At 40.5% G+C, this 19,138-nt stretch overlaps 1 protein-coding gene across 1 annotated transcript in view; it reads left to right on the plus strand.

Annotated features, from left to right (window-relative positions):
* Positions 1–19,138, plus strand: part of SPAG1 (sperm associated antigen 1) — a 97,078-nt gene that overhangs the window by 70,348 nt on the left and 7,592 nt on the right. Inside the window, exons 10-15 of the mRNA XM_077167353.1 lie at positions 2,070–2,438; positions 2,818–2,917; positions 8,039–8,191; positions 12,367–12,533; positions 14,096–14,228; positions 17,117–17,243. Of these exons, the coding sequence (XP_077023468.1) occupies positions 2,070–2,438; positions 2,818–2,917; positions 8,039–8,191; positions 12,367–12,533; positions 14,096–14,228; positions 17,117–17,243 (1,049 nt within the window). The remainder of the gene's footprint in view (positions 1–2,069; positions 2,439–2,817; positions 2,918–8,038; positions 8,192–12,366; positions 12,534–14,095; positions 14,229–17,116; positions 17,244–19,138) is intronic.

The following is a 19,138-nucleotide window of genomic DNA, read 5'->3' on the forward strand; positions in this document are numbered from 1 at the left end:
CTCTTAAGTCAAACCTGAAAATATTTGATTATAAAGGTATGTGTGTTAACTCTGAATTACCACTGACTTTTAAAACCTCTCATGAGGAAAAAGGATATATCTATTTTCTGCTGTATCCATTAGGTCAGAAAGATTCTCTTTCTCCTTCAAGCACTCTTCCTCTTGGAGTCTGAGGCAGTAAGTCCTCCTGATCTTCCTCTTATTTCTGCGCACTCCCCTATCTCCTTGGATTCCTCTTCCTTGGGTCATCCTTTAAATGTAAAAGTCCCTAGGGATCCTTTGGAGGGTGTGTATGACCCATCCACACCTACTATGTTAATGATCCTTTGTGTGCTGTCAACTCCCAAATCCGTGTCTCTGGGTCAGGCCACTCCTTGCCCAGTAAGTCCCACAGTTATCCCCAAGCCCAACAGGACTGTCTAAGTTCCAACCTCTGTTCACCTCTCTTGAGATCACTTCTGTTCACCTCTCTTGAGATCTGCTGGAATTGTTCAAGGACAGTTCAATCGTGGGGAAAGGGCTAAGGCTTTACATTCAGTTCAAATCCCAGTTATACTGGTTTTTAGCTCTCTGTGCTGCTTCTTTGCCTCATTTGTAAGATGGGGATGATGATACTAGGATAAATGATAATAGGAAATGATAGCATATGTAAAGGTCCTGACCCTTATTATGTGGTAAAGATATGGCAGCTATTTATCAGTAATAGTATTGATCAGACATGAGGGAATATGATAAAAGGAGAAGGAAACTATCCCTTGTTTCTACTGACACTGATTTGTGCTTCCATCGTTTCTGTGTTGGGTTGGGATTTGAACAGCAGATACCAGATGAATACTGAAGCTTTGCTCTAATAATCCTACTGGGTCCAGTCTCGGGATTTATCTCTATAGCAAGATCTTTTTGTTTTAACAAACTTCTTTTGGTTGATCCAAATTGAATGGATCGAACAGTCAATTCTTCTGTACAGAAGGCTGTAGTGGCGTATTTTTAATACTTGGTGCTTGCCTTAAGAAAATCATTCACTGATTTTCATTTAGGCAGTTGTGGTTTTCTACTCCCTCTATCTTTGTGCTTCAAATCCTGGCTTTACCATTCTTGGAAGAAAATGGAACAGATATCCATTAGAAATCAGATTAGTATTTGTTACAAGAGAAAGCTTTAAAGTTTCTTTAATAGCACTTCGTAATAGCGCTTTGAAAAGATTAATTGTTCTATTTTAAATATTGATAAGATACCCATCAGTGAAATATTTATACATCGGTTTCATATTTAAAAAATAGTAGATTAATAATCAGTTATAAAGCTATGATTAATACCTGAAATCTCAGTCAAGTTAAAAGGAATGTTTAAGTTTGAAGAAGGCATTTAAATGGAATATTTACTGTGTGTGTGTGTGTGTTTTTAAACTATGTGTTTTTACGGTTCATTTTAAGCTTAAAAATTAGGTGCTTATTTTATGTGGACTTCTTTGCTAAATCTACTTTGAAATGACTTAAAAACTACTTCGGAAAAATAAGCCACATCGACTTTTTCTTTTAAATGCTATCTTTCTCCCAGCCCTTTGTAATAAGGAGTAATTATCCTAAATTGTGTCCACCAAGTCCTAGTAACTTCATTCAGTCATAAATTGAAAGTGGAAGGAAAGACAAGGTTTTGTAAGCTGTACCTCAACAGGTATGGTTGGATGAAGAGGTAGGACTTTAGGGAATGATTTCGAAATGCCAGTTTTCATGCCACAAGCGCTTCAGCATTTCAAGAGTTAAATACGGGGTTGGTCTCAGGTCGTTGTCCTAGACCTTTGTCCTCGGGGAAGACTCTAAGGCTAGGAGGATCCTGACTCGGACTCCGCAGTCAATCACTCTGAACTGACGTTCCCCGCGGGCGGTGCCGGAAACTGCAGGGCTCGGCCGGACGCGGGCGGCGCCCTCCCGGGCTTCCCCGGGCGAAACCGCCCTGGTGAAACCGCCCCTGAGAACCGCCAGCCGCGCCTCGGCCGCGGAGCACCCCCGCGGGCTTCTCGGTAGTTTGTCCTGATGATGCACTTATTTTCCGCATCTCCTTCCCCACAGAGGCCGCCGAACCGGCGGGAGCCAGGTGCGCCGACAAGCCTCGCGCTATGGGCAACATCCAGAAGAAGCTCTCCCGCGAAGGCGGCAAGCGGCCGGAGAGGGGCGCGCCGTGGCGGGAGCGGGTGCCGGGACCTGGTGCAGACAAGCTAGGTCGACCCCGGGCCCCAGCGACTGCGGGCGGCGCCAACGGGCACCCGGGCGGCGGGCGGGGCGCTGGGGACCCCGCCGCGCCCGCGTGTACACCTGCTCCGGTCGCCCCAAGGGCCCCAGCCGGCCTGAAGAGCCAGGGCAACGAGCTGTTTAAAAACGGGCAGTTTGCGGAGGCGGCGCTCAAGTACTCCGCAGCGATAGATCAGCTGGAGCCTGCAGGTGAGCTGTGCTGGGGTTTACGGAGACCCGGCAGGCTGTGTCCCCGGGATCCAAAAACCACTGCAGGCAGGGCGCCCGCACCTCCTGAATGACAGGGGCTCTGTGAATTACTTCCTGGTTCTTAAGGATGGTGTGTGACCTGAGCAATGGGAACCATACATTGGAACGTGTAGCATGTGCCGGGTGAGGCACGTTTGCCTCTGTCCTTTATGGACTTTTCCCCTGTGTGGCCAGTTCGAGGACGGACATGGCATCTTAGAGCTCTGCTTTGTCAGCAGTCTGTAGGACTGCAGTGCCAACCGGAGACCTCAGTCTATTAATTCTGGTGAACTGTGATTTTCTAATGATTTTAACTGTATTTAATTAAATGTGATTTTAGGAAGTGAAAGTGCAGATGATCTAAGTATCTTATATTCAAATAGAGCAGCATGTTACCTAAAAGAAGGAAATTGCAGTGGCTGCATTCAAGATTGTGACAGGTAAACCGCATGTTTTCAAGTTTGTCAAGAGATTGCTATAATTTCAATACGATAAATGCAATATTTAATATGCTGCTAAATTTTTCTGCTTAAGTTTTCTTAAAATTATATGTGTAAAATATAATTTTCTAATTTTTAAACAGCTTTTAAGTAGATTAACTAATAAATATTTATAATTATACATCTCCTCTTTCACATATTTGGAGACAGTTTTAAAAGGATTCTGTAAAGCTTTTTTTATTTTCACTGTTGAAATTCATGCTCTTTTTATATCACTTAGGCTATTGGAGAAGCCTTCTACTAGTGTCTGCCCTCTGCATTCCACTGTGGCATCAAAATAACTTTTCCTGAAGCATTACTTTTCTCAGACTGTTTTCAGGCAGGCATTCAGTAGCTCAGTATTGTCTTTCAGCTACTCCTCCGTCATCACGCTGCCTGCAAAACGAGGTTTCTGTTCCCGTTGGATCTCCTGTCCCAGTTCCTTACGCTTACCCTGCCCATGTCTTGCACCTTTGTCGGGTGATCCTCACCTTCTGGAATGTCCTCTGCACATCTTTGCTTCTGAAATCTCTGCTCGGCTGCCACCTTCTCTCTGCTTCCTTGTTTGCCCCAGCCTGAGGAGGTGCCCTATCTTCTGCTCATCTGTAACACCTGCACTAGCATGCTGTCACACCTGTAGGGACTTGGGTTCTCCACGGCTCTGGATTTTAAGGTTCTCGAGGACAGAACCATGTTTTATGCTGTCTTTTACCCCTCAAAGCACAATACCTACCCGTGGTACTCAATAAGTTGGATACTGGGATAGTTTAATATGTTTATGTTAATAGAGAGTATTATTTTCTTTTACCATTAAGTATAAGCCTGCTCCAGGAACCCTTTGCCAAGAAGCTACTCTTGGTACATCTAAAAAAGTCAAGGTCATGTTCTGGTTTGTCTGACAGTCCTGGTTTATTCTTGTTATCTGGATTAATTATCAGTATCTCCCCTTTTACTCTCAAAGTCCTGGTTTGGACAGTAAATTATGTGGCCATACTGTTTATAAATGGAACAATTTACTACTTTTTTCATTGACAGTTTCGGGTTATTGAGAAGGGTAGAAGCTTCTTTATATCTGTGACTATAGCTTAAAAAGGAGGCCTGAAGACATTTGGATTTGTGCCAGTTTTACATATTTGAATTTAATAATACGTTCATTCCCTTTGGCCTGACTTTAAGCCCTATCCACTGTTGTGTTGGCTCACACTGGCTAATTGTCCGAGTTTCAGGCTTTTGTAAGTTGGTGAATGTCAGGTTGATAGCTTGAGGGAGTGGTGACACCAAGAAGGTCGGCAAACACCACAATCTGGGCTTTTTTTCTTTTTTCTTTCCCTGGAGAGCTGGTTGTTAAACATTTACCACTATTCAAATCTAACTCACAGGGCCACATGCATTTGCAGGACACCAGGCACCTATGATTTGCATCCAGGAACCTTCTAAGCACAAGTGTCTGTGTACATCACCCTTCAGACTTGTCTGAGGTCTTCTGGAGTAAGCAAGTTTCACACTCCTTAGTTAGTTAAATTAAGGCTGCTGCAAAACAGCAGACTAACTTTATCTTTAAATGAGAACATTTAAGAAGGCAGACATTTACTAGCTAAACTTTGCTGTGTTCAAGTGCAGTCTCAGGAGTAGGTGGAAGCCTAGCTATGGTGTCCAGTGAGACTAGAAAGGGTCTTGTCCTGGGGGAGAGTGTGAGGAGGCCAGCAAGGGAGGGAGGCAGGGGTCAGTTTAGGTAAGGTGTCCTAAGATAAAAGCTGGATTCTGGGCCAGGGAATCTGGCTCTGCTGGTCAGGGCTGACCACTATGGAGACCGACCTACTTAGATGTTTTCTTTGATAGCTAGCATATGAGTCCTAGCATGAGGGGCAAGGAGCTGATACTCAGTAGGGGGTGATTTTGCTCCAGAGCAGTGATTCTCAAACTTCTTTTAATGCTATGGCGTGCTTTTGAGAACATGTTGAAATAATGGGTGTATTTAAATCTGTATGAGCTAAGAATAGCTTATTAACAGAAAATATTTTCCCTTCATTTCAAAGAGATTTTATATATTTTAAAGAAAGCCTGTTGTTTAGCTTTTCATTTGTTTCTTTTTGCTTCTTGGAGAGTTGTTTTATGCTCCACACACCCTTTTTATCAGACGTGTGGTGGTAGGAGTCAACATTTATTTAAAAAGAAAAATTTCGGGGCAAAACTTAAAATAAGGTTCCAGGGCAGTCTTTTACCTATGAAAATAACTTTCTATGCATGTTGGGAAAAGACTACTATTTGATTTTGGAAGATTTTTTATTGTGAAATATTCGCAACTTAAAATTTACTGTTATAACCATTTTCAAGTGTACAATTCTAGAGCATTGAGTACATTCACAATGTTTTGTTACTGTTACCACTATTTCCAGAATTTTTCATCAGCCCAAACAAACTGTACCCTTGAAGCAGTAACTCTCCAGTTATTCTACTTTCTGTCTCTATGAGTTTACATATTCTTGATATTTCATATAAGTGAAGTAATACAATATTTGTCCTTTTTATGTCTGTCGTATTTCACTTAGCCAGTATTTTTAATGGTTTTAAATACCTACACTCCTGGGGCCCACTCCAGGGTGCGTCAGTGTTTCCTGCAGCTTGTTTGAAGAACTGATGTTCTGGGTGTTTGTAGTGGACTCTTAAGCGATGCTTCAAAGGATTCCCAGTTCCTGCCCCTTTCCTCCTCACAGAATCTCATGCTTCTATTTTAGGCTTTTGGGTGAAACATGGAAAGGGGTTGTGATTCTTAAACAAAAGTTTGGAAACCATTATTCTGGAAATAACTATTTATTTTCATAATTTTTATCAGCAAGATATCTTTACTTTTCCCATTCTGTTGGAGAACCTTTTTTTTTTCGCATGGGCAGGCATCAGGAATGGAACCCAGGTTTCCGGCTTGCAGGTGAGAACTCTGCCTGCTGAGCCACTGTGGCCTGTTCTGGAGAACTTTATTGAGTCGTCTAAACCATGGCAAAAATCTTCTGGTGCCTTTCCGTTGAAGATATTTTGACAGACTAAGTGCAAATGAATGATGCTTAGTAATTCTCTTCTTTTTTTTTTTTATCTTTGCCACTCTTGGAGAGACTTGAAATTAGAAGACCCTTTATGGTCTTAATGGTGTTAAACTTGAATAGACAGTGTCTTATGTAAGCTCTGGTTTAAAAGTTTTCTGTTTGTTTTTATGAGTGGACTTTCCCCCCTTTTTTTCCTTGATGGAATTTCCATTCATAAGCTCATTTATTTTCAGATTGTGGTTAAAAGGGGGAAAACTTATGTTTTCTAGGCTGGGAGATGTTGAAAATTAAATGCAACATCTTACTCAGTTTGAGAGTGCAAGACTGACTGTGATCCATTTTGATTGGATAAGTGGCACTGGGGCCTTGGAAATCTTCTGGGAAGTGGAGAAGTGGTCATGTAGTTGTGAGAGAGATACATATTTAGAATCTATAATATAGTTTATATCCCCTAGGCATTAAACTAATCTAGATTTAAGGCTGTGGTATAGGTGATAGATCCTGATGCCCAAGGATCTGTTTTACAATGTTTAATTATTTTTGCTTGTTTTAATGTTATTTTTAAGATGCATACCTATTGTAAAACAATGTAAAAATCCAGTACAGCACAAAGAAGGTAATGAAAAATCACCCACAAGCCTAACAACTTGGCAGCTTAAAATCGATTGCTTGTTAGGTTTAACATTTTTAGAATAACTTCTATGGTACAAAAGAAACAAATGTCTTATTTATTTTATTCGCAGTGTTTTTGTATGTGTTTGTGGTAGGAAGAGTGCAGACTCTGAAGCTTCATTCAGCAGGTGTTGTTGAGTACCTTTCATGGCCCAGATGTTGATCTAGGCCTGGGATTATAGAGGTGCTCAAAACAGAATACCTGTGCCTTCATGCAACTTAAATTCAAAAGGACTGACACCTGGACAGATTAATATTTACCTTGTAGGTCTTTATGAGATTAGATAAAAGTCTTAAGTGATTAGCACATAGGAGGCATTCCATCGTTTCTTCTTCCTTGCCAAGGCATGGTAGGCAGGAATAGACAACAGATTTCTGAGATTATTGGGAAAACACAAGTTAAGCAAAGCAGCCCTCACTTAATGCTTCCCCAGAAGTTAAATTTTTGATACATAAACTACTTGCAGCTAAGAGTTAACAAAATTGCTCTCCCTGATGCAAGTTAAATTTTTCACAGGTCAACTGCTTGCAGCATAGGATCACCAACAGTCTGGTGCAGAGATGGGCTAGTAGATTAATAGAGAAAGTAGGCCCTTTATAGGCTCTCTGCATGGGGTACTTGATGGTTTTAGTTCATTTTGTTAAAACCAAGACTACAGTGATTTTCTTTCATACATACAATCCTTTGTATGCTTTATTTTAGAATATAATGAAGTACATTAAGTGGGGAAGTAGCTTTAAACAGTTACTTCAAGCAAAACCAAAGAACATAACCTTGAAATATATCTTCAGTGATATTGGAAGCATCTCAAAGAGTGAAAAATGCAAAGTAAAACATTCACGAATTCATGATATGAAATCATTGTATGCTAAGTTCTTTGATTCCCTTCTGTTCTATTTTTGAAACTCCTTTGCAGCAAGTAAACCGTAATAAACATATTAAATTTTAGCTGATTTTCAAGACAGTGCAGGTTTTTATGGTTTTATTCTAAGGTGCCTTATTAAATTGGTACAAATAAGAATTTTCTTTTTTAACCCATTGATAAGACTGTTGAAAGCCTCTACTGTACCTTTGTCTTGCTGGGCTTTGTTAGAGAATGCAGGAGGATTGAGGCATGCTGCCTGCTGTCAGGGAGCTCGTTTCTTAGTAGGTAAAGAGTAAATGCCAGAATACTTTGTTACTGGTTTGAAAAAGCAACTGCAAATCTTATTGCTCTCCTACCCTGCGTTTGCCTTGCTGATATGTTACTGGGTCCCCAAAGTGAAATAACACATATATACATATTTGAGATTCCAGTACTGCAGTATTATATACTCAGTTTTTAGTGTAACTTTAAAAAAAATTGATTTGTAATATATTTGTCTTCTTTAGGGCCTTGGAACTTCAACCATTTTCAATCAAGCCTCTTTTGCGACGAGCAATGGCCTATGAAACTTTAGAGCAGTATCGGAAAGCTTACGTGGATTATAAAACAGTGTTGCAAATAGACTGTGGAATCCAGATAGCAAATGACAGTACTAACAGGTAATCTAATCGGCAGCTACCTAAGGTCTGGTTGTTTTATAATGGAATTGAATTTTTTTTACCTCCTCCTTGTTCAAGGAAAGATGTCAAGTGTAGACATGTTCTGTGTTGTTTATTTTACTTGAAGATTGACTTCTTTCACTCTGTTAAACTGAACTGATTCTTTCTCTCTAACTTATATTCTAACTATCCTTAATATACTTTGAGTTGTGCTCTCATAACTATTATTTATTTCCTGGTCCATTTATCACTGTTTGGAGTATAATCTTCTTCTTCTTCTTTTTTTTTTTTTTTTAATTTTCTTTTTTTATAGTTGCGTATGCAACTCATATCTGATGCCCAAAATGTACAGAATTTAATTTAGTATTTGTAAATATCTGTGGGGTTAGGAAGATGTTTTTATTGATGTCATAAATCAGAACTAATGATGGGACAAAATCACAAAATGTAGCGAAAATTGTCATGTTAAATCTTCTCCTCCTACAGAATTTGCAGATATCCATTGGCAACACCTCTGTCAGTGGAAACATCTTTTGTTTCTCCTCAGGGGACTGGATGTCTTGATGAGCCTGCTAGATATGTGTGTCATATGTCCTTGTAAATTGTCCCTCATCTAGGATGAATATTAATTTATAATGGTGAAATACAAAAAAATTTGGATATGATTTGTATAATACCTATTTGCCCCGTGAGTCAGAATGGGAAAGTAAGAATTTCCAGACCTCATATATTGCTTTCAGGTGAAATTTGAAAGTACAAGTTGGTAACATTTCTGGTTGTGAGCTTTCTGATCCCATTTTGCCCAAAGCATAACTTCTCAAGTATTTACAAGTATCTGTGTGCTAGCAGTGCCCTGTGCTGATCTAGTATATGATGCTCCACTCCCTGCCCTTCTCCCCTCAAAAAAAGACAAAAACAAAAAAATGACATGGTCTGTGTCTTCAAGCAAACTAGCATCTAGCTGGGTATGAAAACATAAAATAAGACAGTTATCCCGAAGTGCAGAAATGCATTAGACTGTCAAGTGGGGGGTCAGAGAAAGGTCAGGCCATCCTCATCTCAGTGGATGTGGTTGTTGGAGAGAGAGCAAAAATATAGAAAATGAGAAAGGTACAATTTGGATTAATTCATTTTTAAAATCATGCTTTACCTGCCCTCATGGTGCTACTCCATTTTGGAGAAAACGTGGAAAGATCTGTATGCAGAGCTGACAGCCATTCCCTGGAGCTTTTCTATTTTGGGGTCACCCAGAACTTACCTACTCCCAGCTTGACTGGAAGAAAGGGGTAAATCTTGGTTGTTTGGGGCAGAGTGGGATTGATTGAGCTCAGTCTTCACACTGTGCCTCGTCTGCTACCTCCTCCTGAGTGCTTGTAGTTCAGCCCATGGGCCTTTTATCACGCTGCCTCTTTTGCCTAGAAGTCCCCATTTTGTCCTGTTAATTTCCGCCTCATTTTACAGGAGAAGATTTGCTCTCCTTTCCTTCTAGGAAATTGCCTTCCCTGACTTAACCTTTCCTCCCACTCCATCCACTCCCCTTAGGTTCCCTTCCTCAGTGCCTCCATAACACTGTGCATTTTCACGTCGTCGTTTTAAAATTCTCCTCCTCCCTCCCTCCCCCGCCCCTTCCCTCCTCCCCCCATCCCCCTCACCCCCCATCCCCCCACTCCTCGCTCCTTAAACTTTTTTCTGTAGCTATTCTGAGAGTTCCATGAGGTCAGGAATTGTGTTTTGCCTACCTTTGTAGCTGCAGAACCTTACATAGTAGATGATCTCCATAAAAATGTGTTGGGTGAATGAATTCTCCAGTAGAGAGAACATGGTTCATTCCTGTGCTTTGGGGCTTTGTTTTTAATTTGCCTCAACATCTGCCTGGTAATTCTAAGATAGGAGGAGAAAGTTAGAGTTAGGGGGTTTGTGTGAAACAAAATGGGAAGGCGCCTAAAGGAGCTTACATAATAGGGAAGAGCCTGATAAAAAGATGTTTTAGGAAATCCAGTTTTAATAGTGATAAGGCTGGGTGGCTTAAAGGAAGAAATAGTGGGACTGAGAAACCATGGTTACTCACATTTCTGCATTAGACTTTTATTTTTTAATTGAGGTAAAATTCACATAACATAAAATTATTTTAAAGTGAACAGTTCAGTGGCCTCTAGTACAGTTGCAGTGTTGTGCAGCTGTCACCTCTGTCTGGTTCCAAACATTTTCACCAACCCGGAGGAAACCGCATTCCTCATCCCTCTCCTCCTCACCTCTATCCCCCAGTCTCTGGAAACCATTATCTACTTTCTGTCTCTGTAGATTTGCTTATTCTGTATATTTCACTTGTGTGAAATCACACGTGTTGCCTTTTCTTTCACTTGGCTTTTCGAGGTTCGTCCGTGTTGTAGCATGTATCAGTACTTCATTCCTTTTTTATGACTGAATAATATTCTGTTATATGGACATGTTACATTTTGTTTATCTGTTCATTAGTTGATGGACATTTAGGTTGTTTCCACCTTTAAACTATTGTGAATAGTGCTGCTGTGAACATTCATGTACAAGCTTTTGTGTGAGTATCTGTTGTCAGTTCTTTTGAGACTAGACCTAGGGATGACATTGCTGGGTCAAATGGTAATTCTATGTTTAACTTTTTGAGAAATATTTTATATTTTTAAAATGTACTCAAGAAGGTTCTTTTATACAAATTGACTTTTAAGACTCAGTCATTTTTTAATTGAATACTTCTTGTTGATTTATTGTTTTATAAGAAGATGAGATTTTGTTTGGTTTTGCCACATATTTTTTATATAAGCTATCTATTAAAAATTTCACTATTCCTTTTTGTGAATACCATATTTATGCTTGATTTCTCATTTCAGTTCATTATTGGAAAGTTAAACATGAGCAGCTTATTATTTTTGAAACATCTGTTCTTATTTTGTTTTTGTCTTCCATTAATCATATTCCTCTCTTCCTCTCCAGGAATCTTATATGTTAGATTTCCCTGCACATACTTATTTACTCCCTGGCAACACATCATCTCTTTTCAGCTGCTTCTTCCTTCCTCTCTGCTGGTAATACAAGTTTTGCTTGAAAATTCTTTTTCTAAAGCTTCTTTTTGCTGTTGCAGTCAGTTATACATTAGTTTTCAAAGAAAAAAAATCTTTTTACACTAAAATAGATGAGGTTTGCTATCATAACCAAAAATCAGTGTTGAAATTTCAGTTTAAGAAACTAGGTAATGTATATGTATTATATTTGTCAATATATAAATACACAACTTCTTCTGACAAAGAATACATGAAACTCCTTGAGCAAACTAACTACTCCATTCAGCTACTTGCCAATAGACTTCTCTATCTTGGGAAGCACCTTTTATGAACCAGATTCTATAATTCAATTTTTTTTTTCCTTTCTATGTTATTTTATATGTTTAAAATAATGAGAAAGTGACCATCAAGGATTTTAATGTGAATTTTTTGATGGCCCTTAGTAAACGGCATGAATACAGGGGGCCTCATGGTAAACTCCTGTATCCCATTCTTTTGTTTTTATTCATATGAAAACAAAGTAAGTGCATAACTTTAGAGATAGAAAAAATACAAGGTAAAACTATCTTAACCATGTGTAAATGTTTTAACAAAAAGTAGCAAACCATGTGACAGATAACTCTTGTCAGTTTTAGCAGCCAATCTTGTATACCTGTTTTAAACCACTTTAATATACAGTTTGGGTATAGAAATTCTAAAGCACTTGTGATTATTCCCAGGAATAATACATTATCAATACTTGTAATAAGTATTAGGAAGCTATTTCTTCTAGGCCTCCTAAATTTTAGTTTTATATTTACTTTTTCAAAAAATTAAAAATTTTGATATATATTATATATGTATATACATATACATTGCTTTTAATGCACTATAGCATATATATTATAGAATATAAACAAACTTTTAAACCAATTAGATATGTCTCAATTATTTCGATTAAAAATGGTCTAAAGTTATACAGTTTATGGCACTTTGAAGTCCCTTTGAAGCCATTTTAGTTTATGTGGTCACAAAACAGCTCAAGATTTTGTTTTCTGCAAGAGACAGTTGCATAGCATTTGTAAGTTTTATTCTTGATATGATCGTCAGTAATATAAAAGGCAAATTGTATGATCAATACAGAACTTATTTTCTTTTTAGAATAACAAGAATTTTAATGGATGTGGATGGACCAAGCTGGCGGGAGAAGCTGTCACCTATCCCAGCCGTGCCCACCTCCGCACAGGTGCGAGCATGGCAGCCTGCAGCAGAGGCGACCCCAGACCGAGCGGGAGATTCCTGCAGCCATGGCCAGCCAGGCATCCCAGGTGTGGGAAGCCTGCGCCCCTTTCTTCTGAAGGTTATCTTGAGCGGGGGTATTTATCTTCACAGTAAAGCAGAGAGATAACAAAATGAACTCTCGCGTCCGACCCCTGTTGGAATTCCACTTCTCCTTCTTTTGAGCTAAATAGTCTTAAGAAGTACTTCACATCTCCAGTGTCGCTGTGTATATGGGGGAAACATATTAATAACGATCTCGTGGGGTCGTTCTAAGGAATAAATGGAGATAGACGTATGAAACATCTAGCATATGTGCTGATTGTGTAAACCCCATAGCAACTCTTTTAAATTCGAGTGGTATTAACAATAATAAGAATAATTAAGTATCATAAGACACTCTAGTAGACCATGTATATGGTGAGGCTGGATGAATATCAGGCCACCCCTAGGAAGGGAGAAATGGATTCTGACCAGAGACTCAGTCATGTTGGCTGCACAATAACACAAACAGCCTGTAATTCTGGTAATGAATATTTGGGGCTTCTTTGGTTACAGACATCAGAAAACCTAATCCATAATGACTTAAGCCATAGATGGGGTTTATTGCCTCTTACTGAGTTGAGTACTGTAGGTTTGGCTGGTTTCTGGGCTCAGAGACTGGCTCTAGCTCTTGACACTGGCGTCTCCCCTGTGCTGTCTGCTCTGTTCTCAGACCAGCTCTCCCTTTGTACCACAGGATGACAAAATAGCTCCTACTTTTAGTCTCAAATGCCTTGGCAGAGAGTGTGAACTACTTTCCCAGAAGCTGCTACAAAAATCTCATAGGCCCATCCCTTAGATTATTGTGGCCAAAGCAATATAAAGTACTGGTTAAACAGAAATTACCCCAAGAGATAGGCTGGGAGTGGGGCGCCTCTTATTTGAACCTCAGCGGCAGAGAGTGGGGGAGGTGTGATTTCCCAAGAAAATTTGGGATGCTGATTAGATGTCTACTTCAGGCTTTCAGGGGTGTATTATTCATGAAATAGTCATTGAGCCAAGCACTGTAGCTGTTTGTATCTCCATTTTATAGAAGAATTCTGTCATACCTGCAAGCTAACTAAATGTCTAAAATGTCACCTGTACTGTTAAAGCCCTGTGCAAGGCAGCGGGACTTGAGGTAACAGCAGGCCCTGGGCGGTTCAGGGGCATGGCTGCAGTCGGAGGGCCATCTCTCTTCATGTAGTGACCTGCTGCCCTAGTGCTGTCGTTTGCCTTGTCTCTGGGGTCGTTCTCACCTCTCTTAATGTTTCCAGCATCTTGGTGCAGAAAAAAAAGCATGCTAATACGTGTAGAATGATAAAAGTTAGTTGTATTTTATTTACTGATCTGAAAATAATAGTGCCACAATTATATAATCGTTTTTACTTATAGCCAGTTAATGTTTTCAATTTGTGTACAATGTTTTGTTCCATTTAGATTTTAGCTTTGCATGGTGTGTGGCCAAGTTTATTTATAAAAGAGGATTTACTTAGATATATTTAAGATTTTGTGGAGGTACTTATATGAGTGTTTCCTTTTCTTTTTCTTTTTTTTTTTTTTTTGTGTGTGTGTGGGGGTGTCCCCATAGATGAAAAAATGTTTAGAACCCTGAAGGAAGACGGAAATCAATGTGTAAAGGACAAAAACTATAAAGATGCCCTTTGGAAATACAGTGAATGCTTAAAGATTAACAATAAGGAGTGTGCCATATATACAAACAGGCAAGTTCTTTATAACTTTATGTATTTTCTTTGTTAATATTTTTGACTGAAAAACATAGACACATTCCATGCCAGAGTTTTTCTTCATAGTTCTGGGAATTTGAATAGAAAATTGTCCTAAATGAGTGTTTTTCAAAGAGGGGGCACCATAGGTATTCTGGAGGAGGTGAAGAACTGAGGTGTTCATGGGACAGGAGGGCTGCTGAAGCCCAGGCCCCCAGGACTGCTGGTGCTGCACGGACTGGGGCAGCTCCCCCTGGGCATTTTGTGGCTGCTGGACCTTACTGCAGCCAGCTCAGCATACATATTGCTGAGTGAGGTGGGAGCAAGGATCAGTTGCTTTTCAGAGCAGTGTCTTAGATAGCAATGTGCTTTTTCTTCTATAATTCTAAGGAGAGGGACCATCATCTTTTATAGCGTGCAGTAGTAGGAATGGGTAGTAGATTGTTCTACTATGGTGCTCTGGTGCTGTTGACCAATATAGTAAAAGATGCCTATTTAGAATGTGGTGATTTGGGGTTTTCTAGGGAGTGGTAGAGTCTGAGATGACATGGTGGACTCCTAAAGAGTAGGGGCTCATAGCACAGGCTATCCTGGCTATTTCAGATAAATTATTAATAAAAAATCTTTTTTAAAATTGTAGTAGCAAATATAAAATGTAAAATTTGCCACTGTAACCATTTTAACAGGTACAGTTCAGTGGCATTAAGCATATTGCAATATTGTGCTAAAAAAGATCAATTCTTTTTTACCTTAATCCCTTACCATTTTGCTTTTGTATATGTTTTCCCCCCATTGGCAGCCTTTTAGACAACAATTATGTTGTCACTAAATCCAGCAGATCTTTTTTTGCCCTTCTCCTGTTTGAGCTTTGCAGCACAGGTATAATTGGCCACTCATTTTCCTTGAAGCGCCTTCTTGCCTCGGCTGCAGAAGCAGATAGCTCACTTGCATGCATCTCTTCTCCCTCTGTAGGCTTTTCTTTCTGTTTTCTTCTTGGGATTCTGGATGTCCAGACTTCTTTCTTGCTCTGTGTACTCTCTGGGTCATTTCTTCCTCTCCCCAGTTCTTTACCACCGTATGATCCGTCTCCCAATCTGTCTTCTGACTTCCAGGCCAGCATACTCCAGCATTCATTGCCCCCCAGTACTCACTTCTGGCTGTCACCCCTGACTGACGACTCCCTCTTCCTGACCTCCCTGTCCGTAAATTCTGCTGGTCCCATCCCTAAATGCCTCCTCAGTGTGACCTGTTCTCTCCACCCATCACCGCCCTGCTCTGTACCCCTGTTGACTCTTCCTGGGTGTCTGCAGCACCCTCCACAGTGGCCTTGCCCAGTCTTGTGTTTCCTCTAGCTTCATTCTCCAAGTTGCAGCTGGAGTCACATTTCTAAAGCACAGTAAACAGGTCAGTCCCTATTTCAGAACCTTTCAGTGGCCCTCTGGTAATGGACCTCTGGTAAACAGCCTTCTTGCCATGATTTATAAGGCCGTTAGTTACCTGGCCTGTCTACTGTCCAGCCTCATGCCTGCACTCTGGCCAGATGGAGCTCTTCTCAGTCCATTGAGAGCACCGTGTTCAGCAGCACAGGCCTCTGCACATGCTGTGCCCTTGGCCTCGAGGCTCCCTTCCCGCCACCTTAACTCCCTCAACCTGGTGCTTTTGCCTTGGGTAATCCTCACTTCATACTTTGGATTTGACTTAAATGTCACTTCTGGGAAGTCTTTCCTGATTGTGGTGTCCCTTCCCTTGACCCTGCCAGATCTGATTAAGTTATCAGTTATCAGCTGTGTGCTTTCAGAGCTCTCTGTCCAGATTTTGTGTTTGCTGATTTTAATTGTCTCCTCCTTGAGGGCTGTAGTTTGTTTGCACTTATGTCCCCACTGCTGTAATTTCATGTCTTACAAGAAAAGGCCATATTTAGAGTAAGACATCGTTTCAATCTAAACAGCTGTGGTATAAAAACAGACTTATTGAGTTATTCTTTTCTGAATTTTTTTTTTGCATGGGCAGGCACCGGGAATCGAACCTGGGTCTCCGGCATAGAGGCGAGAGCTCTGCCTGCTAAGCCAGCGTGGCCCACCCCTTTTCTGATTTTTATTAGCTGTCTTTTCTAGTTTGCTGGCTGCTGGAATGTGATATACCAGAAACAGAATGGCTTTTAAAAAGAGGAATTCAATAAGTTGCTAGTTTACAGTTCTAAGGCCGAGAAAATGTCCCAATTAAAACAAGTCTATAGAAATGTCTAATCAAAGGCATCCAGGGAAACATACCTTGATTCAAGAAGGCCGATGAAGTTCACGGTTTCTTTCTTATGTGGAAGGGCACATGGCAAACACAGTCAGAGTTTCTCTGTCATCTGGAAAGGTGTATGGTGAACATGGTCAGGGTTCCTCTCTCATCTGGAAGGGCACATGGCGAGCACGGCGTCATCTGCTAGCTTCTTCTCCTGGCTTCCTATTTCATGAAGCTCCCCAGAAGGCATTTTCCTTCTTCATCTCCAAAGGTCGCTGGCTGGTGAACTCTGCTTCTCGTGGCTATGTCGTTCTGCTCTGCTCTCTCTGAATATCTTTCATTCTCCAAAATGTTTCCTCTTTTATAGGACTCCAGAAATTTACCAAGACCCGCCCAAACGGGTGGAGACATGTCATCACCTAATCCAGCTTGACAACCACTCTTGATTAAATCACAACTCCAGGGAGATGATTTAATTGCAGGTTCAAGCATACAGTTTTGAATAGGGATTATTCTGCCTTTACAAAATGGGATTTAGATTAAAACATGGCTTTTCTAAGGGTCCTGCATCCTTTCAAACCAGCACACTGTCTGAATGTACAGATACACTGTCTTTACCTATCAGAGTACTAAATTCCATTACGTCATACCAGAGCTCTCTGTCACCTGAAGCTGGGCCAGTTTGAAGAAGCAAAGCAGGACTGTGACCAGGCACTTCACATCGACGATGGGAGTGTGAAAGCCTGCTACAGACGCGCTCTCGCTCATAAAGGACTCAAGGTGAGGACGTCTTCATCTTCTGATATAAATTTCAGCTCTGTACAGACCAACTGGATTTCATGAGCAAATCTGGGGATTGTGGAAAGGGATGAGATTACACTGTAAACTAATCCTGGTTCTCACTGACCAGTGTGGAAATCTTGAACTAGGCCTTAGATTTCACCCCAGGCTGTAATGTGGAGTTGGATAACTTCTCAGGTTTCTTCTAACTCAAAAAATTGATTTATTCTCCTGATTTTTTAAGTTGGGTTTTAGGTATAATAGTTCCACTTTTAAAGGACAGCAAATTCTATAACTGAAAGCTTATAATGCTACTGGGTTCTTCTAGTAAAGATTGGCAGAGAAGGTGGGCTGGGTTGGAAGATGGAAACCCGGTTTCCATCTTTGGACATGCATGGTGCTCTGGGCCTAATGTGAGACTATAGAGTTGCATTCTTCCCTGAAAAAGTGACACCGTTACTTTAGGGAAAAGAGGGTATTTTATAATTAATACTTTTCTTTATGCTGATTCTTTTGCATAGGAAATCTTGATGAATGAATATTTGCTTATATAGAAAATAACATCACATGGGGAAACCAGAACATATTGGGGAATGGCATTTCTTGAAATGGTATATTTTAGAAATCAGTTATATTAAGGTATAATATAAAACAATTCACACATTGTTAGTGTGCAGGTCATTGACTTTTTTTTTGATTCAGTATGCCACCATTTATATACAGAGGAGGAATACATGTACATACTTACATATAAACGGAATATTTCTAGAAGGATATAAAAATCAACATATAAAAATGTTGCTGCTAACATTGGTTGCAGGTCATTGACTTTTGATAAATGTTATTTCCCAGTGTAACCACCACCTCAGTCAAGATAAAGAATATTTCCACAACTCCAGAAAGTTCCCTGTGCCCCTCTGCAACCAATCTCACTCCCTCTACCTGCCACTCTGGAAAACCACTGACCTGATTTCTACCACTGTAGATTAATTTTGCTTCTTCTTGATGTTAATGTATTCTTGACAGAATGTACCCATGGCATCTTTCACTCAGCATCACATCTGAGACTCATCCATATTGTGTATATATCAGAAATCCATTCCTTTTTATTGCTGAGTTGTATGAATATATTGCAGTTTGTTTATACATTTACCAGTTGGTGATATTTAGGTTGTTTCCAGTTTGGACTGTTACTACTAAAACTGCCCTGACGTAAGGGTGTGCACGTTTTATGGACTTGTTCGTGAACTGGGATAGCTGGAGGCCAGTTGCTGTTGGGAATCGGGATGGAAAGAGATGGTCAGAGCCTGAGGGGCCTAGAAGGCAGGCTGTGGAGGCTGGACTGATCTGGCAGGTGAAGGGAGCTCTTGAAGGGTGGCAGATGGTGGTGTGATGGATCAGATTTGGGGCTGTCATGGAAGGTGGATCAGAGGGGAGGCCAGAAGAAAGCATGGAGATAAAGTGAGAGGACAAAATGAGAAACAGATGCCTGAAGGAAGGTAATGATAGAAGGAAGAGAGAAGCAAAGAGATTAATTCAAGGTTGTTTGAAGGTGAAGTTGACTTTGATCAACAGAACACATATGGGGGAAGGAAGTGAAGAGGGACCTCTTGGGTTTCTGTCCTGGGTAGTTGAGTGGTGCAGAGTGATAGTGGAGGCTATGCAGGAAGAAGGATAAGTTTGGGGGTCAGGGGGATAGTTTAGTTCTGACCTTATTAGTTCCTTCTAATTCCAAGCCTGTCAGTAACAGGGAAATAACTAGAAATATATTCTGTAAAATCTAAGTTTTGTTGGGAGGGACAGGTCATGTTTTTGTGTAGTGCATTAGGTCAGGCTCCACTGTATGCAGTGCGTGAGTGTGCATGTGTGGGGCCATGTGCCCGTGTTCCCCACCA

Source organism: Tamandua tetradactyla, chromosome 6, assembly GCF_023851605.1.
Source record: "Tamandua tetradactyla isolate mTamTet1 chromosome 6, mTamTet1.pri, whole genome shotgun sequence".
NCBI classification, from domain to species: domain Eukaryota; kingdom Metazoa; phylum Chordata; class Mammalia; order Pilosa; family Myrmecophagidae; genus Tamandua; species Tamandua tetradactyla.